This window comes from Pagrus pagrus (assembly GCF_965226575.1).
Source record: "Pagrus pagrus genome assembly, chromosome: 1".
Classification (NCBI taxonomy): domain Eukaryota; kingdom Metazoa; phylum Chordata; class Actinopteri; order Spariformes; family Sparidae; genus Pagrus; species Pagrus pagrus.
The window spans coordinates 14,208,195-14,230,440 of record NC_140185.1 but is presented as its reverse complement, the minus strand read 5'-3'; the positions used below and the strand labels follow the sequence as shown (position 1 = coordinate 14,230,440).

Below are 22,246 nucleotides of genomic sequence, written 5' to 3'. Positions count from 1 at the left end.
CTCTGAGCACCAGTGAGCTCCTCTTTATATACATCTCTGCAACCCACTCGATTCTTCCTTTGGGCATCCCTCCACACACAGAGCTCCTCTCCCCACCTACATTGTCAGCGATGACACATTTCCGCAGCTTCCATACCAGTGCACCGGAATAATCTCCCAGAAACTGTTGGCATGGGAACCGGACGGTGATGTTTGGGAGGGAAGAGGCAGAGCGTGAAAAAGCAACACTTTAGCATAGACTGTGAAAATGATGAATAATGGTAAAACAACTCGTGCAAGTTATATGAGCTGATTGATAGGCTGTAAAAGGACACAATATAAAATATGGGTATATAGGTCAGGTTTATTACACAGGAGTTTTTACAGAGGCTGTTTGGGTGTGATGGTATCTCAGAGGTGCCACTTAGCATCTCTAATTCATATTTTGTCACATTACGAAACCAAATTAGACATTAAAACTAAAACTGCTCCTTTATCAGGCCTTTCCATGAATTTACAGTAAAATGCGTCCTCTCCATGCTCGTAATCTTACAGCCATGTAAGCCAAAACAAAAGATGAGCAAAAGTCAAAAAGAGACAGATGACCGGATAATTTTATTTGAATTTATATTTATTGATGACTGATAGGACAAATGCTATAGCCAGTGCATCCTAATGGTATCCAGGTGGTCTGGCTTGCTCTGCTTTCATCACAAACAGCAGTGCCATTTCCCTTGAGAAAAGCCTCAGAACTGAGCTTGATCCCCAGCTGCTGCTGCTGCACCTAAACAGTTATTATGAGTGAAACCAGGTAAATGAATACAGTTTTACTTAAAGAGGATATCTGAGTTAATAAGAGACTATTGACAAACCCTTCAAACACATAAACATAACATACATGTAGTTTTCAAAAGTAATAATAGAAAAATGTGTCAGAGATTTGTTGTTTCATCTGTACATTTGGTTCAATTTAACATTTTGGTAAATCCGATAGCACAGGTGAAAACATGAGTTTAATGTAGTGACACACTTACTGTCGCACACACAAACAAAACCGCCCGCTCATTATACCGCGATGAAATGCATCTTGACAGGATTTTCTTGAGTTATGGAATAGAAACAGTAACACCATAAGAATGAATCTGAACCAATCAGTTGAGTATGTAAGCAAACAAGTCATCTTTAATGATTTTGAGTTGGTGCTCAAAAAGAAAGGTGTTAAATCTGAGTGCTTTGAAACCTCTGATATGAAAATGATAAAAAAAAAAAAAAAAAGGAATAACGGAAAGCCATTATCACAAAAAACATCCTTTTAAATCTTGAAAACATGTTTAAGTGCTCTAGAAAATGTTAGTAGCAAGTACGTACCACCTCCAGTGTTAATACTAAATAGCTTGAAGCCCCACGTCGCTTAAAGCTGGTCCACACACTCACGGGAGGCTCAAACCTCAGAAACACCCAAATGACTTATATCCTTCCCTTAAAGTATAAGTTCACCCAAAAAGTACATTTACAAGCTTTTTTAAACTGAAATCTTCACTTTAGCAGCAAAGCTAAAAGTGTTAGTGTTACACACGAGCTCGACCGTGTACCAAGTGCGTAAATAACATCTTTTCAAATCAGTTTGGCATCTCTGGGCTTTCTGAGGCTTGGATTACACTGAACAAGCGGTATGGAGCCATTTTATGTGGGTTTCTTTTGTCAGTTGTTTTATTACGTTTAAAACAACTACCTACTTCAGTCGTTTAGGAGAATGCTGCAATGCAGTTTTTCTGTGAAGCTCCAGAAATGTTCTCTGGACTACAAAACTTCACTCGATTTTCTGTCCACATGGGGTTGAGTAGATAATGCATGAATTTTCCTTTTTGGGTGAACTTATCCTTTAACATGTAGGCTGAATTTTGGATGATGTTTTGCAGAAAGATGGATGGTTCTGGGAATTGTTTTTAGTTTCCATGTTAGAGTTCCATTCATTAAAGCTGATCACTCAATGAAGAGCAACACCTTGTTCAGTATGTTCACACAACTGTTTGGACTGTAAGTACATGTACAACAACTGTGGCGAGATACTGCCTCACATCATCTATGACTGGGAGTATCAGAGGGAGGGAAACTGAGATGTTGCCCAGAATCTGTCATGTTTTCTCTTCTTGGTCCATGGTGATGATAGCTGGACGAGTGGTTAACACAGCTGGTCCCCTCTGTCTGTCGCTGCCGCTCCCAGCCGCTGCAGTCGCCGATCTTTCTATCCCTGCTTCTGCTTCTTGAGGTAACGAGCGCGCTGGGACAAACTCATCCCCATCACGTAGCTGTCGCGGATCTTGGCAGGGAGCAGAGCTGTAGTCACCCAGCCCTACAGAGGGAAATTACATGGTCAGCTGGTGGCATTTACAAATAACAGATTAGCATTCATTATTAATTTCCAACCCACAGGAGCAACAACTGTCACAAGCAAGTTTGTGCAAAGAGAATTTACACAAATTGTGTCGTTTCAATTCCAGTGCTCTTCTAACATATTGCCAAACATACGGCCATTTTGCTCAAAGTCTCATCAGTAGCCGCACATCAACAAACTTAACTTTCACTTCCTGATGTTATCAAAAAGGTACAAAGACAACACCTTTGTTCTTTCAGTTGTAAAATACAGTCATCTTATCTCGCTGGACAGATTCACCAAATTTGCAACTCATGTTTAAATATAATGAATTAGTGGGAAGTTCAAAACAAAGCAATACAGTCTTCTCTACTTTAACAATGTCAGATAACAGCATGGCAGATGAAACAGTTGAAGAACCACCTACTGTTTTTAATGCTTTTTTAAGTGACCTTGTGTTGCAATGTGTCTGCAATAATACAAAATCCAACTGAAAAAGTCCAATAGGCTTTTTGTCAAGGGAACCAGGGCGATGCTAACTTCCATGTTAGCCCACAAAAATATGTCATCCCTGCCGCTCTCTATTGTAGATCATTTACCATGGCATCTTAATTGTGCATTCAACCAATATACAAACACATGAACTAAAGCAAAGATGACAGAACATCTACATGTAAATGTTGCAGACTGCAGCTTTACAGCAGTCTTGATTAGCTCCTGGTGAATTGGGGATTATTACTGGGAGATGGGAGGAGCTGCACTGCACAATTGAAGGGAGAGGGATTATCAGATAATCAGAGCACACACTACTTGTCTGCAGCTTGTGGTTTAGTGAAACATACAAGCTGATGACAGGAAAGATCTGTGCTGCGTTTACGTTATGTGCACAAAAACTGTTGACTGCACAGGATCGACAAAGGCTCGTCTCTGCCGAGTATGATTTATTGAACACCTGTACGCTATAATGGATGGTGTTGTTATTTATATGCATATCAATAAACATGATCATTGATATTCAGGTCACGTAGTTCAACAGCATCCGACACAACATGGAGGAGCAGGAGGGAGAAAATGTTGTTCCCTGTAACCCGTTCTAAAAATGAAGACACTAAATGTGTGCTTCCGTTTAATTTCTGACGCTCAGGTCTCCACAGAGTAATTACAGTGTTAGGATGCAGACAATACAGCAAGGTAGTGGAGCATCCCACTCCATTATTTCAGGGAATGTTTACCTTTTGACAGATGCTTTAGCAACCGTTTACACAATATTAATTTGGTGAATAGAGATGAGCAGGTAGGAAGCTCTTTTTCATCATGTGAAATTGCTGCTGATGAGGTTTCGGTCCTGTAGCCATTAGAGACCTTGACTGCCTGTAACACAACTCTGAGTGTTTCCAATGAGTGTTACGCTGCATCCGATTTATTACTTCTACAAAGATTGTAGTTTTGTTCAAGTAGTATTACTCCAGCTGTGTTCCTACTATCTACCAAACACTAAAGGTACATTTCAATTGTTCAGGCTGATTATATAAATGGCCCACAATATGCGGAGGCAGCTTTGGCTTGCAGTGTGAGTCTAAGTTCCAACTGGCTGGAGCACTTTCAACAGATCTTGAGTCATTCTGAGTGGTCAGCAGACACGCAGATGACAAAACAGTGAAGGTGTACATAACAGGCAAGCATTGTTTGCTACAGCCAGACATTAAACAAAAAGCCCGAACAGTTACAGATGTAATGATGTATTGAGCGAATAAACTGTACTTTTGGTTACATAAATTCTGTCCTTCAGCAGCCTGAAATGTGTTTCACCTCATTATACAAAGAGACTGTTTGACAGTTCATGCAGAAAATAGAAATCTGGTTCCATTCAGGCTACTTTATATATATATTTAGAGACATCAACAGCTGCTTTTCAAAATGAGCAAATCAAATTAAATCAAACGAGTGAATTGTTCTTCCAAATCTTCTCTTATTCACTTCATGTATTTACAGTAGACAGTAGACTCTGTTCTTTGCTACTCGTGTTACATACCAAGACTTACCAAAATGGCGTGAGGCAGGTAGCCATTGGTCTGGGTCTGCAGACCCACAGTGTTAAGCTCTGCTGAAACGTAGCGCTCTGGAGTGGGCTTGTCCAGCGTAGCGCGTCGGATTTTACTCAGCTTGGTTGCAACGAAAAATGGAAGAACACTCTGGTGAAAGAAACAAGGAAACACATTGGTTACAGAGATGAAAAATGTTTCTTGGTAAAGTATCAATGTGTTGAGACCGCATTAGTTCAGGATAACTTTAGTATTTTTCAGCCTGGATCATATTTTCCCATGTTTTTGTGTCTAAGTAACTAATGGAGACAGCAACTGGATGTTACACTATGTAAGATGTGAAAATATTCTGGCTCTGTTTTGTCACACTGCATCTCTGATGTCTGCCCCTGCTCTCGCTCCTCTCTCAATATTTTCACATCAAACTCTGTAAATTAAGGGTTTATATCAACCAGAGAAGTCTCGACAGTGGGAAGACTAACCAGGATGGCTTTGTTAAGTCTTATTTTGTTTTTCGGGCGAGTATGAGTGAATGCTGTTTAACTACAATAAAATAACTGTTTCTGCAAATGGAGTCTGGTGGCACTGGTGAGTGGCTGTTTCTGGTTAGACAAAAATGATGTAATTTTTCAACAAAAAGGTCCATCTCTGTAGTGATCCTTTCCACCACGAGGCCTTGTCCACACTAATACAGATATTTTGCAAAACGGACATTTTCCTTTACCTTTGGGCCTCTTGTCCACAATAACACCTATAACACCTTCTACAGTGCATTCTTTTAAAAGCCCCAGTTTCTGTGTACATGCAAACTGGAGCATTTGGGGAAACGATGACACCACACCTCAATTTGTTCCACCCTGTTGTCTGTCCAGACAAATGAAGCACCTTTTGCTTTCAATTTTTCCATAGCACCTGAGGCGGCGGTATGGAAAAACTATATATATAAATGAATGATTAGCTATTACTTCTTCTGTTTTTAAGTCACTACCTCCGAAGGGGAAAAAGTTCACTGCACATGCTCAGAATATTCTTCTCTAGTATTTCACGTATTGTTGATGTAGACTTTATCGCCACCTACTGGCCCAGCATGCCTGTTTCAGCATTTGTAATCACCTTTGCGATGTCATATGTACGGAAAATATTTTGTAAAATGAAGGTCGTGTGGACAGGATTTTTTTTGTAGATGGAGGGAAAAAATATCCATTTTAATGTTGACAAGGCCTAAAAATAGCAACATGAGCTTGTCATAACAGAAACTAGCACTTGGAGTAGATGTTCTTTCACGGTGTGCAGTTGCCTGCAGGGATTACACTGTAGTCTGTTTGCAGCTGCCGGCTGCAGCAGTCTCACTCAATACTGGGCCAATTTCAAACATTGTTGTCCCTGTAAGTCACTGTAAGTCACTAAGACACAAAAACATGGGAAAATATGGTCCAGGTTGAAAAATACCAGTTTACCAAAAGGCACCCTATAAGCTTTAAACAGCATTTTAACTACAATTATGAACCACCAAACACATAAAAACAATGTGGGCTTTAGCAGTGGAACGAAGGTCGGTTCACGATTTACCTGGACGATGATGCCTTTGCTCTTGTATTCAGCTTGAAGTCCTCGTGAAAAGAAGTCCACAAATGCCTATACAAGATAAAAGCATGTAATTAATGCCAAAACTTCTAATTCCAGGAAGAAAAAGTTGGCATCAAACACCAAAAAGCCATGGGATTTAATTTCTCAAAAGAATAAGAATGACAATTTGCTCTGCAACAGCTAGCAAAGAAGAATTATGTGCACAGTCCGTGAACAATGTACCTTCACAATGTTAATGGGAGCTGTAATGAACTGAGATGATCATTAAATCGAGCACTAAACTTGAGATTCACCCTAGATGGATTGTAGATGCACTTTTAAACTTGTATTTCAGAAAACAGAGTTTTAGAGGATCAACATGACCCAGTACAAACCAGCAAATTAATCAGCTGAAACTGTGAACAGCAGGCTGTTTTTAAACTAACAAACACACATGAGACGGTTATAAAACATTATGAGGCCACATGCTCCTATAAACATTTTTAATTGGTACACTACCTCGGGACCCGAGTTAGTCAGCGACTTATTTATAAGCAACAATTAAAACAGCAAATATAAAAAAGACGATCCCTCCTTTTATCCCTACGTCCAAATAAATGTTAAACTAACATCCATCAGTAGATAAGTTTTGCCTCAATATATGTTGGTGGATTAGACAGAGTAATTCATAATTTATTCATAACAAAGATGGATTTGTCCCCATGGACTGCATTATATGGTAAGATGTAAACCGTTTATGATGCTGGGATGCATCTATAGATAACACTTCAGTTAACAACTGGAGAAAAGGTCTTAAACCATGTATTGCAATTACCTTGGAGGCAGAGTAGACGGTGAGGAGAGGAACAGGGTACATCCCACTGGCAGAGGAGATGTTGAGAATGGCCCCCTTTTTCCTGGAAACAGAAAGATATGAGCAAATGCTATTTTATACTGAAAAGAAACAAACACTTCAGCCTGAGATCAATCCCAGACAGGAGTAAGAACATGGTAATGTGTGTGCTTGCAGGTTGAACCAAAACTTCTCTCGTCGTACATCAAAGAGCTGGTAGATATTGATAGACACAAAGATACAGTAACATCAACACTAAAATGTTTACAATCTGAGGATATTTTGTTCCAGCCTGAGGTGCTATCATACAATATTTCATCTAAACTATAGGTTAATGATGTTTTAAAGGAAAAAATCTGTTTGTTTGTGTATATGAAGTGAAGGTCTTCAGACTTTAGACAACATTACAATTACAGAAATGACAGATGTACAGTATGTATCATGAAAACAATTACATTTTCCAAAAAGTAATAATCCATTAACAGTATTAGCTTTTGCAAAAAATATCTAAATGTCATATATGACATGAAATTTGTATGCACACATATTTTGTATAGAACACAATGAGTTACCTATAGTATTAGAATTCACATTGTCCTGCCAACGAGAAACAATCTGCTTATTCTGATTAACATCCCATTTCTTTAACATTTGTTTTGTTTTCTGTCCCCACAAGCTGCAAGCTGTGTCGCTCTCTCACTCTGTATAGCTTCCTCCTCCTCCTCCTCCTCCTCCTCCTCCTCCTCCTCCTCCTCCTCTCTTTTCATTCAGGCTCCCTTCTGATGGACCACGGGCCCCTGGGACCCTCTACCTCTCCTGGCTCTTGCTGCCTCACATATTGATCTTTTTTACGATCTCCTTATATCTGTATTTCTGTAAAATTTGAGGCCTCTTCACTCTTATCGCTCTGTCTATTACTAATTATCCTGTGTGACCTGCCCTCTTCCAGGTCACCACTGAGGTTGTGTGGTCTCGGGCACCATTTGGCGATGCCTTGGCCTGCTCAGTCGTCTCCTGGATCCATACACATTTACATTTATTATAATTTGTATCAGATATTCTGTCAATGTAACTTATAAACTGTGATTTTGTTGTTCTTTTCTGTACATGCGAGGGATCCCTCCCCTTCCTGAGGTTTCTTCCATCTTCTTTTTGTCAACCGTTAAAAGGTTTTTTCCCCTCAACATGGCAAGTTTTTCCTCACACTAATCGAATGGACAGAGGATGTCGTTCACTGTACAGATTGTAAAGCCCATTGAGGCAATGTGATTGTGATTTTGGGCTAGGTAAGTAAAATTGACCAAACTCGTCACTCCCTATACTATCAACTGATGCTTTGGAATGGCAGCTGACACAACCCGCCATCCCAAAGTGTCAGTATTTGATGACTTGGCAATGAAACTTAGAAATAAACTTGGCATCAATTTTTGTGCTGCCTTCTGCATTTGTGCTGTTGTTATTAACATAATATCCACCTACATTAGTTATGTATTAATTTATCTCTTGCTGATAAAGCCAGATAAACTTACCTCTCCAACATTCCAGGTAAAACAAGACGCGTCATCTGGAAAAAAACAACACAAAGGGGAAGAGAGTGAGAGAGTGACAAGTGTGAGAAACAGAGTAAAGCTGACAAGAAAGGCTCTTAATGTGTGTGGGCTGTGGACAAGTGTGTGGAGGCGTGCATCCACATTTGTAAATGTGTGTGTGTGGGTTGTGTGTGAAGAGGTGATCGGGGAGAGAAGACAAAGAGAGAGAGGAAATGATAATGATAGCAGAGGGAGCAGTTTAAAGAAATATTGAATGACATAAATTAAGTGCTAACAGAGTGGGTGGACTTTAGCTGTTGCTCTGGGAACTACCGAACATGGAGAACAGGGACGGAAGTGACTTACTACGCTTTATGTCTCCGTGTTGTGTTTGTGTGCGTGGGTGGGTGCGTGTGTGGGGGATGTCTTTATTGGTCTGTGGGAATACCTGACAGAGGATCTCAAACTATATCAGCATTTGAGTCTACTTGGACAAACTTAATAACTCAGAGGCAACCCAGATCTCACAGTGAGACATACAACAAACATTTACAAGTCAGTGTCCATGTTGTGCAGACTGAGACAAAGGTGCCTCTACTCAACATCAACTTGAAGAGGAAATACTGGTGCTAGTATTACGATTTGTTTTCTCTTTGACGTTAAAAAGAAAACATTTTTTTGTTGATCAGAGTCAGAAAGCCTCAATTTCATCAATGTTTTCAAGTACTGACACTCACCTGGCAAACTGATGTTATGTTGATGTTGACCATGGTGTCGATGAACTGAAACAAGAAGAACAGGAGCATTACTACGACTTGACTATCGTGTGTGTTTGTGTCTTTACTTGCACGTTATCATTGTTCCCCAACTTAGATAAATCAAAGGATAAGTTCTTAAGTTACAGTACATGTACAGTATTTGATCAGGTCTTACTCAGCTGGCCACCTTTGTGTAGTTTAATTTTATGAAGCTCAATTATAAACCACAACTGTCAATACAGCAAACTGAAGAGGATCCAGTTTTTAGTGGAGATATTAATCAAAACAGAACAATCATTAGCACTTTAATTCCTCATAATCTCCTAAAATATGTTACAAACATTTGATCTGTTAAATGCCTGTATGAAAAAATCATTTTTACATTCATGGCAATTCAAATAACAATAAACCTTTAACTCACAGTGTCAAGATTGGGGACGTTGAGGAAGAATTCAGGGTAAGAGTAGGATATTCCAACATTGTTCACTGTCAACAAGAGAAAAATAACAGCACTGTGACATTCAAAATGCTACAAAATGTTGACAAACTGATGGATGAAAAGAACATTTTTCTAATATGCACTTCAGAGTGTTATTCCTCTCTTCAATCTTAGGAGGGCAGCAAAGGGCTGAAAAAGGCTGGATAAATTAACCTTTATGATTATACATTTATCACAGTGGATTATACAGCATTCCTCATGTCTGCAGGCCAGGATTCAGATTGAATTTACCATCTTATCTGACCGACTAATTGAATTTTATTAAAAGTGAGGTGGCCTAAGCACCTGCTGCAATCTTACCCAAAACTCCAATCTCCAGTCCTGCAAGTCCATCTTCAATCTTCGAGTAGATGTCTACAGCACTGAAGTCTGCTGAGATCGTCTTGGTCTCCACGCCACATTTGCTTGCTGAGGGCGCAAATATGCATAAACATTAAAATTTTGCATTTATTTATGAGACAGCAGAAATCACTTGTGTAAAGTTCATGAAAATAGTCACTTGGAAAGGGAAGAGCAGAGCAGAGCAAAAAAATAATTAAACCCTGAAATAATCCTTCATCATCAATGAGGATATCCCTCCCTTAAGAGAAAGCTTTCATTTAATTGGACAGATTCACTTTCAACCCCGGCAGGAGGCTTTACAGCCTCATAACCATAAGAGTCCTGCCGAATCTCCACTCAATAAAGGATCACTTGCGAAAAACATGCAATTCAATGCAATCCAATTTAGTCGTTTGTCATGTCGTCCTGTTGGACCATCACACAGTGCAATATGAATGCAACATTTCAGATTTAGGATAAATGAGGCCATATAACTACATGGATCATTAGGATTGAACTCCAGTCTAGCAGCTGTCATATTTAACACTATATTAGTCTTGTGCTTTTGGACCACAGGTCCTGCTGATTTCCCTCGACTCTAAAATGTGGAATTAGTTCAACTGATGGATTAAATGGAGTAATATTGAGCTACAAACTGCATTTCAAAGTGATATCTGTCTACAAAAATCGTCACTCTCCTTTAGTTTTCCATGTCAGACGTGTTGTTTGCATTTACATCAGGTTATTTTCTTTAAAAAAAAAGATGACATAAACATGCACACGACTCACAGATCGCCTTGGATACGTCATCCAGCCTCTCCTGAGAGCGGCTGATCAGCACGATGGAGAAGCCTCTGCGGGCAAGCTGCAAACACAAAAAACAGGTCAACAGAGGCGACCTGTGTGAGCATTTCAACACATATTGCATCCAGGCAGCACAGTAATAGAAGTCATGAAGTTAATTCAGCAGGTGAGCTATTTTAGTAGTCAGTTTGTAGATAACAGAGTGGAAGTGGCCTTAAACAGAGGTGTCTGTTTATGGAATGTGAAATCATTCATGTGCTTGAAAAAAAGTTTTGTACCTGTAATGTTGGTATTGTCAGCTTGAACATTTTGTATCCATGATTTCACAAGGTGTGTTCGAAAATACAGTTTTGTTACTGTAATCCTACTTCTGTACACGTATACATACAGTATGTACCTGTAATTTCTGTTTTGAACCATTTGTAAGTACAGACCATTGCTTTGAGTTACATTTTTTGTTTTATTCTGAAGATTTTGGCTTCTGCATGTAAACTTGGCTTCACGTGTTGAAATCAGATCCATGAGCACATACGTTTGGTAGGTTTACTGCATGGTAATATTTGGAGAGACGCTGGGATTTCCAGCTTTTGACCAATCGGTGTCTTTGGAATCACTACAGACAACTCAATGGGCTAGGCAACCCCATCAGTCACCTACGTGTCAGTTTGTGCTCAGGAAAGCTACCAGCTCACCCAGCCTCCAAAAGGGATAAGTGATGCAGCAAGTCGGTAGTCGATATTTCCGAGTCACAATGTAAATGCATCCCAGTAAATCTGCCTGGGAAAACATGGACGCTCACAGCAAGCAGATGTTTGTATGGAAAGTCTCTGAACTTCTCAAGCAACCACAGCAGCTGATGTAACAGATTAAAACACGTGAAAAAAGACAGTGAGGTGAAGGCTCGTGCCAAATGCTCACAAAAACCTCTATCAAGCACAAACCAACTGAGAGGAAACGAAAGCGGCACTGTGCTTTTCACAACACAAACACTTTACAAAGGTGACAAGTGATGAAAAGGTAATTGTTCTCTGTGGGTGCCATCATACTGCTGTGAAGCCATGTGTGTTTATGTCGAGCTTGGTGGACCTAGCCCAAGTTTCCATTGCACTTTTTGGTGTCGGAGGTTGTTCTTTTCAAGTCCACTGGAATGCAGCATTACTCAGGCAAACTGAATAATCGTAGATGTTTCCAGGCCTCTGCAAGCATCACTAAGTCAACAAGATATATAAACTGGGCCGTTCTTCTGTGCTGCGTAACACTTAATTTATCTAACAATTCAAAAAAGGTGTTGCTATGAGGCTATCCTATTTCGGCATCGTTAGGTGGCTTTCTAAATGGTTACTTCGAAATGAAATAAAATTAAGCGTGAAAAAGAAACAACAGAAGCCTTAAAATGACCTGAATATGAGATATAACAAATACAAACCTAAATGTTCTAGCAAAACCAACATATGACATGTACAACACTATTTTAAGGCTCACTTTTACAAATTACTTCACATTGAAGAAATGATTGACAAAGGCAGAGAGAAATTCCACTCATCTCCCGCCACCTCTTTTCACTGCGGTGTGTTTTTTCGGTTAGAAGTCCGAAAATGTCCAGAGTCCAAGGAATCTTACCTCCTCCGCATAAGCTTTCCCGATCCCGTCTGTGGCTCCTGTCACAACTGAAAGAGGAAAAGGGACAGAAAGAGACTGAATTAGCAGGTTAAAGCATATACTGTATACTGTATACAAGTAACTGGGATGTAGTACTGATTAATTAAAGCAAGATATGCTTCTCCATATTCTCCATCTACTGTAGTCCCATAGTTTCCTTCCATGAGCATAAAACTGGGGCTCAAAGGGCTGGTTCATTAAAACTAAGAGAAGGAAGTTACTGTCTTTGTATATTTTGCTTAATTGGAGATAAAGAGCTTATCTTTAACAATGAAAAACCTTGAACCAAACTGAGACAAAAGTATGTGGACATGTGTGTCTACATAGCTTCACCTGGACATTTAGACTATTTCATAAAGGAGTTGCCACACATTTAATGTGTATCAGTATTTAGCCTTGAACTTGTGGCCTTAAGCACAGTTTCAACAGATTTCCCTGCTGTGTTAGCTCAGTGTCAGACCACGCCTTCACAATCTGAGCTCATTTTAGTCTGAAATGTTAGCTGAGCTATTTAAAAGAAATGTTTCCACAGAAGAAAAGACCAGAGACGGTTTATCTCTCTTGCTGTAGACTCATAAGCAAATATTTGTTTTCTTTATCTTCCTTTTTGGAAGATCAAGATTACAACATAAGAGCAAGGGAAACTAAGCAGTGCCCGTCGCTATAGAAAAACAGATGAAGAGCGCCACCTCCAGGAACTTTATCACCACAGAAATCTGATGATAAATATGTCAGTGAAGGACTGTTTGACTGACAACTGATCCCTGGAAAGTGCAGCGCAGAACCACCAAGGATGGCCAAGCACAAAAAGCTTTAGAAAAATAAAAATAAATTGACTTTCAAGGGTAAAGGGCTGAATGTCAGTGTAGACAGATGTACTGCAGGACCGGGTACATGGAGAGCAGCCGAGGTGAATAAGGAGGACAAAGAGAGGGAGAGGGAGAGGGAAAGTTAGGACCTCTCTGTCATCAGTGGCAGTCGAGCGAACGGATGCCCTGGAACTGCCTGGCACAAACAGCAGCAGCAGCAGCAGGGGCCTATTTTTAGCTATTCCCATCTTTCAGAAGGAACTATTCATCACACCTCTGGCTAAATATAACAATGAGTGGATGGGGAGCGGGATGGAGAGTTAGGGCGTTGCAATGTGTCCCTATGTCCCTCTGAGAAGCTTAAAGATCAACTACTTATCTTTGTGTAAACTTGAGGATAGTGTTTCATCTGAAGTTTTTAGTTTTTGTGTAATAATTCTGTTCTTATTTTATGCTAGTTTATTCCTTTTTGTTTTGCATTGCAGTTTAGACCTACTTGTCAGAGTGAAGTGTACTTAAGATGGGGAATTTTGGCGGGATGGTTAGGTCACACTACATCAGTCTGGCTGGGCGCACTGAGCAGGACAACCTCTCTAGGGTCCGTCAGACTCAGGGCCTTAAGACTCCTAAGCTCATTAAAACAAAGGCCATTACCTGAGACCAACCTGAGTCTAAACATGAGATTAAAACACTTGAAAAACATGCGCTCAATGTTTTTTGGCATTATTTTGGTTATTTGTGGGCTGCCAGTGGGCTCTGGGTTATTTAAGGTCTCATGGTTTAATTTGAAATAAAGCTGCAACGATTAGTCGATTAACCGATTTGTCAATTGCGAGGAAATGAATCGCCCACTCATATATAAAATCGATTAATCCTTTCAGTCCTTTTAAAAGCAAAAATGTCAGACATTTGCCTGCTCCAGCTTATTGAATTAAAGAATGTGCCACTTTTTGTCATAAATCCTAACAAATGAAGAGTCTTTAGGGTTTGGCCTGTTCATTGGACAAAAAAAAGGCTCTGGGAAAATGATGAGCATTGTTTTTGACATTTTACATACCAAATAAATGATCAATCAATTGTGAAAATAATGGCAATGGCAAATTAATAAATGATGAAAACAATCATTGGTTGTAGCCTTGGTTTATAGGATTATTAAATGCCACAATAAGGCACAGCAGTTTATAATACAAGTCAGGATTTTCAAACTTACAGGTTATCAGTGCCTCACTGAAATGAATGAGGGGACTATGTCTTTATTTGGTCACGCAGTGGTCATGATGATGTGATTACGGTCGTATGAGACCAAGAACTGTCTGGTGTCATAGTCTCACTTGTTATATTATTTAAACTAGAGCTGCACCAATGCAACTTTTTATCTCCCAACACTTCAACTCAGGGTATCATCTCAATACAGAGTAACAATCGGATGCCATTACTATAAGTAATATAGTGTGAGGCATGGGATTGTTGCAGCACTAAAAACTGAGTTGGAGGTCCAGCGTGACTGAATAACCGTCAGAATCAGCGCTGATATCTGGCATATCAGCTTAGAGCTTCTTTAATCAGATCAATTTTGTTTTTATTTGAGAATTTTTAGGATTTTTAACAGACAAATATATCATAATTAAGCCATATTGCTGAGCACTACCCTCCTGATTCTTACAGCTTTCATGAAATGTTTTTTGTGCTGATGCCACAATGTCTAATACAAATATCCCTGCAGAGACAATAAAGTTTATTTTTAGCAAATTTCTCTATTTTGACAATACTATTTACTCCTTTTACTCATCTGTCTATCTGCCCTTTGCTGTACCCATCTCCCCTTTGTGTGATCTTCCTGAGTACAGATGATGCTGAGGTGCCAAGCATCCTCTAGGGCTGCAGCAGAGCCAAACAGAAGGGAGTGGGGGAGGAAAGAGGAGAGAAAATGACAAACACGAACATGGGGGATCCTGGGGGCAACTAAAAATAGCACAGAGAAGAGGAGGGGAGAGTGATGAAGAGTCTGCAGGCACAATGATGAGGGAAACATAGGCCGGGTTATTTTTAGATGTTTTAAGAATGAAATGTTTTGCAGTCGGAACAGAAAAAAAAAAGCTTTTACAGCTGAGTGCATGTTCCCTTCAGTCAAATAAAACAAGGGCTATTTTAAGAACTGCTGTCTTCTACAAAAGTAGGTCGGACTAGGCTAGGTGATGATAGCGCTACTATCTGTCCCCATTTGGGTGCTCAGTTTGATAGTCATTTTATTGTTGAATGTAATTGAAGGACTGGAAACAATTCACCTTTTTACATCTTCTCCACTTAAAGTGGACTTATTGAGGATTTGCCCAACGTATCCCACTTTTCAATATTCGTGACAAGCCAAAGTCCTGCCCTACTTCCAGACTCCTCCTCTCTTTTCGCTAGGGGAGCAACAGCACATGTATTTGTCAGAAAGTATTTCATGAAGAAATAATTGGTAGAGGACATGTTTAATTAATTCTACCAATAACTGCAATCTATGTGTGGGCATGGTCTGGAACATAAATGTTTTGGTCCGTTAGCAAAACTGTACTGGAAGGATTAGCCCACACAGGTTATCTTTCTGTAAGAAGGGATCTAAAGCAAAAGTTCCAGCCCTAACAGTGACTGATCAAGTAACAGGGATGTAGTATGAAACCTTCAGTCGACTAAACAATTGACAGAAAATGAATCAGCAATTACTTTGATAATCAATCATTTGAAATTCTCTGATAATATTGAACAAGACATTTAAAAAGGTGTCACAGGGTTCCAGATTTAACATTTTCATATAGGTGCACCAGCACATAATTTAGGTGCTCCCAGCAAAACATTTTCATTTGACTTCTTGCTAACTACATTTCAGGCGCACCAGTGCGACCAAAGAAAATGTGTAGTCGCACTCGACATTTTTCTGCGCGCATGTGCGACCAAAATAGTCACACCCTGGAGCCCTGTGCCACTTTGACTTCTGTAAAATTATGCTTGGCCTGTTCCACCATTTTCTGTCATTTTAAACTACATAACGATTTTTTGCAGATTAACCAACAATGAAAAATAATCAAAAATCTGAAACGATAACATTGACTATGTTTGTAACAAATGAAACTACTGACACATGTACGTAATGGTGGACACGCAGCAGAGCCCAAACTCTGTTAGGCTAGATAAATGCTATTTTGGGTCACCAACGGGCTTGTTTTTATTAAGTGATCCAGTTTATAATATACATTATTACTTAAATGGAGGAACATAGGTGTCAAATTCTACCAAGTGCTGCATTTGTATGTGTGCAGCTATGATATTTAGATTGTCATCTCTGTAAAAAATAAAAAAAGCACATCATAACTATAGAAGGGCTTTGTATTTGTATATATCTGCATTATTTGTGTTTAAATGGTTTAAAATGAATTGAAAATATACATCAGACAGCATGTGAACTGACACGATTGTGAGGAATTAACAGGTAGCTATAACTTTCTTTTTAGATACATGTTAATGTGTCTTATGAACTTCATTTATAACCAGCTGCCTTTTTATTACAATATAACAAGGCAGCTATATTATGAACAATCGAAGCATTGTCTCCGTAAGATACCACTACAATGGTTCTCTGTAATACTGCCACACACTCTCTCAGTCTTTCTCTCTCTCTCTCACATACACAGATAAAGTGAGCTGTGGTACCAGTGAACCAGAATCCTGAGGATCATGCATCTCATTTATGAATGGCTCTGGTCCCGTTACATAATCAGGCCATCCTCTCAATCAAGTCCACTTCACTGAGGCAAAGTTTGTGAATGAAAGTAGCAGCCGAGGCCAACGGGCTCCTTCGCCTCATTGGATATTCTGAATCACTTTGCATGTGTAATCCAAAAATAAAAAACCCATCTGACGCGTTTTTTATTTTTAGCTGCACACAAAAAGATCAAAGGCAACTTCAGCTCACATCCTCAAAACATCTGAGTCTCTCAAGCAGACTGATGTGACCATGAATGCACAGGTTGAGAAAGACTGTGATAAAGATTATAAAATGCCAAGGAGCCAAGTGTCCAGGTTAAAAGATAAATACAGACAGACAATCTTTTGATTGGGAAATATGCATGAAAACCTCAAAACAGACATTTAACAAGAGTTTTGTTCTTCATCTTGGGATTCCCACTGACAATTAAGGCTGCAACTAATGATTATTTTCATTATTGATTAATCTTTTCATGCTTAATTGATTTATTGTTTAGTTTATAAAATGTAAAAAAAAAAAAAGGTACAAATGCACAGCACTCTCGCCATCATAAATTATAAAGAAAACCAGGAAATCCTACATTTAAGAAGCTGGAACCAACAAATATTTGACATTTTATGTTTGAAAAATGATTGAAATAATTTATTGTTTATCATAAGATACATTTTCTTTCTCTTGACTAATTGTTGCAGCTCTACTGACCATGTAGGACATGATGTAATAGAACTGTACCTAAAAATACTTTAAATTTGTCCCATTTCTTTCCAAGCTTCTGTCTCTCCAAGCTCTTTTGAAATGCTGCAAGAATGATTATTAATCATACAGAGAACAGCTTTTTTTGTATTATGGTGTGAACCTTGAACACCGGACTTGCCAACATTATAGCAATCCCAGCAGCAGTCTGTTCAAAGGTCCAAGGTTCAGTCAGTGAGCAGGTTGGACAGATGGACAGTATTCAGTCTGATTTGATAATCCCCTCGAGCTGTAATCCAATCATAAGATTTACTGCAATTTACACCTGATAACAAAAGGCTGATCATTCCCTGCCCGTTCCTTATTTAATGTGAAAAACATATCACAGACTGATGCTGTAGTCTGCTGTTGCTGGAACAAAGTGTGCTGAAATCATACCAGAAGACTTCACAATCATCAGTGTGAACCATGAAACAGTCAGGGTAGGACTTATTATGCAAGACAGCTGTGACACAGCTGTACTGTACAGGGTGTTCATGACATGTTCAGATCAAGATGCAAAAATGGCATGTGTCTGCTTGCAATTTACATAAAGTGACCGATTTACCGGTAGGTACACCTGTACAATCTAATGCAATCCAACACAACAATTCTGCCATGAACCCTACCTGTATGAAGTTTATAATGTTCAGTCTCAGTTTAATTTACACATTTCTGAAAAATTCAACAATTTGTTTATTTCTGAGAAGAGCTGCAACAATTAATCGGTTGGTCAATTAGTCATCAACTATTAAATTATCTCTGACTATTTTCTGAAGTATTTTGAGTTGTGGACAAAACAAGACATTCGACGATGTCATCTTGGGCTTTGGGAAACAACATTTTTGACATTTTCATCATTTTCAAACTTTATAAATTACTTTTATAGAGCAATTAATCATGAAAATAATCAGCAGATTATTCAACATTGAAAATAATAGTGAATTGCAGCCGTATTTCTGAGGATAGTTAAAAGTGGTGTTGTACTAGACTATATTATATCAGAGAAGCTTCAGATTTTTGTCCCTTCCTTGTATACTTGTATACTGTAACCAGTATAGAACTACTGTTTAAGTCACTAAAGTAAATTTCTCTCTTATAGAAACTACAGGAAATAAATAGTAAATACACATATTAGAGGCACAAAGTGTTTCCTAAACACAGTTCCTTAGGCAAGCTGGTTCAGAGCTTGCAGGTCTTCATTGCTCAACGTCCTGTTATCTGTGGTCGATAATCTGAAAGAGCCAAGCAAGGTTTGTTGGTACATTTACAACCATGGAATTTAAAGATTTCATTTAATGCTACATTTATAAGTCATTTAATAAAAAGGCTGTTTGCTGTTGCTACAAATAATCAAACATTAAATTGAAATATCATTCACAAATTCAATAAGAGGCTAGTGTTAAAGCTGAGCTGCTGCAAGAGCTGCAAAGATCAGTTAATTAATTGTTTAGTTTTGAGTATTTTGTTAAATCGATGATCATTTCATTGATTTCAGTCATTTTTCAAGCAAAAATGTTGAATATTTGTTGGTTCCAGCTTTTTAAATCTAAGGATTTGCTGCTTTTTGTCATTTATGATTGAAAATAAAGAGTATTTTGGTTTCAACTGTTGGTTGTAAGAAGCAATTTAAAGACGTTGCTTTGGGAAATTGCGATGGGCACTTCATTATTGTTTTTGACATTTTAAAGACTAAACGATGAATCAAGGTAAATAATCTGCAGATTAATCGATAATTAAAATAAATGTTAGTTTCAGCTCCTGCATACATCAACTACAAAACAATGATTGGATGTGGTCAGACGTGCATCAGACTATAACTTTTGGCAGCGGTCACTGAACAGTGCTCCATGTTAAGTTACTTTTTCACAGGAACGCAGAAACGTTCCAAACCCTGTTAAATCGTGACAATGAAAAACTTTTGTCAGAGAAATTATTGTCATTGTTGTTGTCACTTCTGAAACCTTTTTTTGATATTTTTTCCGACTTTTTGGCAGCTTGTTTCCATGTTTAAAGAAAGACTGGCTGATTAATACAACCACAATGGAGAACATGTTTCCTCAGCTTAACAAGTACTAAACAAACCTCATGTTCAGATTAAAGTTGATGCTACAGCTGCAAAGGAGACACCAGAAATCTGAACGATAACATTTCTGTATGACTGTACTGATAAAATGTACACAGCTAAGAAGACATTATTTGTCCTGTGTGCTTTGTAATATATCTTATCTTTAATGTAATCAATGAAAATACAGGCTACTATCTCTTTGCTTAAATGTTGCTTACACGGTTTAACTGTCTGACACTAACCATCCTAACCTGAGTCAGTCAGGTTATTGTCCCAGTTTCTCACCTGCCCATTTCCCCAGTTTGGTGGGAGAGACGAGCCGCCCGTTGCCCAGCACCCACACCTTGATCCCGGACAGCAGCCGGTACACGGAGCACACAGACAACCAGGCCGCGGTCAGAGCACCGAGCCAGAACAGCGGCGCCTCCAGGGCCCGTAACACTACTTCTCCGCTGGACGACATACCGGCAACACACTCACCTCTGTCTGTTTTATCTGTCAGTACTAACGCCTCGACTTATAACCTCTGTTGTAATGCGCTGAGAAGTGCTCAAAGTGCAAATGCGTGCATCAAAAAGGATTCAAGAAGCGACTTCCGCGTTGGACACTTCCGCATCAGCGCTTGGCTGTCCGTGATTGGCCCGTTTTCTTCTTCTCTTCCTGGTGTTGCGAGGATATTTTAACAAATCAGAGCGGTACTACCACCTACTGTTACACCACAGCCCTCCATGTCATCAGTCCCGTCTTCTGTAAACATGTCAAAAAAATGTAATACGGCATTTACTGATCTGTTATGATATTTTAAAATGTATGCTTATGTCTTACTTATCATATAAAGATATTAACATGATTCATAGTCATAGATGTATTTATTTGTGTGTCTCCAGTCGCCTACAGTGTAATGTTGTATAAATCACACACGTTTTCTTTCCTCCTTTAACGTAGGTCCAGCTAATTGCCTTTAAATGCATTATATTTGACTTTTAATCCCACTACCTCTGCAGCTTGTTAATTCTTAATTGTATCTTCCATTGTCTGTTGTGCTGTGTTGCCTCACCAGTAAAAATATATGGAATATGTATTTTCACAAATGCTTATCATTATTCTACAACTTCAGTGATACACTCTGTATCTTTCCTTCACCCATCCTTTCATCCTTATTTTAGTAATAGTTGCACATACTTTTTTAATGATTTAACTTTGATTTTGACAGATTGTGGCTGTTTATAGCCTATATTCCATGAATTTCGGTAATGAGTATTTATCTTAATTTCAATTATATTGTAATTGTTCTCAACAGGCTCCAGGCACTGATCATTCATTTATTTATAATGTATTGAAATGTATTGAATGTTTTCTGGTACATGATATAAATCCTTCACACCAGACTCTATAAATCAAAACAAACCATACAGGAATAAAGAAAAATACCACAATTTATATATTCAAAATTACAATATTTTCTACATTATCACAAATCAGCATTATGAATACAAAATATCCTCTGGTGACTTTAAAAGAGTTAACAGAAGGAGCCTACACCACATCGTCTAGGAGATCCTTCTTTGCTGTAACAGCATGAAGTGTAAAGACGTTTTATCTCACTGCTCTTTTCAGAGAAACACTTTCATCATTCCACCACAAGTACTGCAGTACTTCTACTGCCTTCTACAGTATGTCTGTCATTGTACATGCATCATGATTTGCTTATATTAACTCGTCATGACAAACCTGCTGGCTGCGTTTATACCCTTCTGGGGGTAAATGCTTGACTTTTTGCCTCACAGAAGCCAATAAAACATATAAATGTTTTACATTTTCTCATTTTACAGCGTAAGACTATGTGCAGTAAATATATTACACCTGCTTGCTGTGCAAAATAATACTTTCTAAACATTGATGTTATATTAACTGCTGTGGAGTCCTTTATTGATCACAGTGATCTGAGCAGATGTTTCAGATGTTTTGTAGTTTATGGAAAAAATAAGATGAGTTTTATTTTTTGAGTAGCTTGAAATACCTTGTTTAAAAGAAGCAACAGAAGTCAAATATGAAATCTAAGCTCAGACTCAGTATTATGTTACTGTGTGTGTGTGTGTGTCTGTCTGTCTGTTCTTAAACCCCTCACGTCTTTTAAGATTTTGTATTAATTCTAATGAAACCTGGCAGAATATAGTGCAACATGAAACATGTTTTCTTGGTTTTATTTAAATACTGTGTAAACTGTGGATGGGGCTCAATTACAGTGTCGTGACAAACCCATTAACACAACAAACACTTGCCAAGTCCACTTCATTTACCCAGAGATTAACAAAGGGGAGATTTTAACAGTAATTTGTCTTCAAAACAGGCTCTTGCAGGATTTCTTTTGAATTAGACATTTGATGTTTGTTGTAAAATGTTTGCTGGATTTTAACATGTGTGATGCACAGCCCTGAAAACATCTGCTTTTAATCTCTCCTTTAAATTAATCTTTATTTCATAGAAGTTACAAGACATAATTGAATC

At 38.6% G+C, this 22,246-nt stretch overlaps 1 protein-coding gene across 1 annotated transcript; it reads right to left on the bottom strand.

Moving 5' to 3' along the window:
* Positions 1-1,134: 1,134 nt before the first annotated feature.
* On the bottom strand, positions 1,135-20,367 carry hsd17b12b (hydroxysteroid (17-beta) dehydrogenase 12b). Its single transcript, XM_084357967.1, has 11 exons — positions 20,024-20,367; positions 12,346-12,392; positions 10,711-10,786; positions 9,901-10,008; positions 9,523-9,587; positions 9,081-9,125; positions 8,344-8,378; positions 6,797-6,878; positions 5,965-6,030; positions 4,396-4,545; positions 1,135-2,332 (listed from the first exon to the last, which is right to left on the bottom strand). Exons 1-11 carry the CDS (start codon positions 20,199-20,201, stop codon positions 2,225-2,227), a joined length of 960 nt encoding a protein of 319 aa, XP_084214093.1. The 5' UTR covers positions 20,202-20,367; the 3' UTR covers positions 1,135-2,224.
* Positions 20,368-22,246: the final 1,879 nt, after the last annotated feature.

Bases quoted from the DNA above. Each gene is read 5' to 3' on its own strand.
- hsd17b12b (XM_084357967.1), bottom strand. From the start codon at position 20,201: ATGTCGTCCAGCGGAGAAGTAGTGTTACGGGCCCTGGAGGCGCCGCTG. The intron at 10,009-10,710 runs GTGAGTCGTGTG...TTGCGCCCTCAG, and splicing joins TGACGTATCCAAGGCGATCT to CAAGCAAATGTGGCGTGGAG. The intron at 8,379-9,080 runs GTGAGTGTCAGT...GTTTTTTTCCAG, and splicing joins ACATAACATCAGTTTGCCAG to ATGACGCGTCTTGTTTTACC.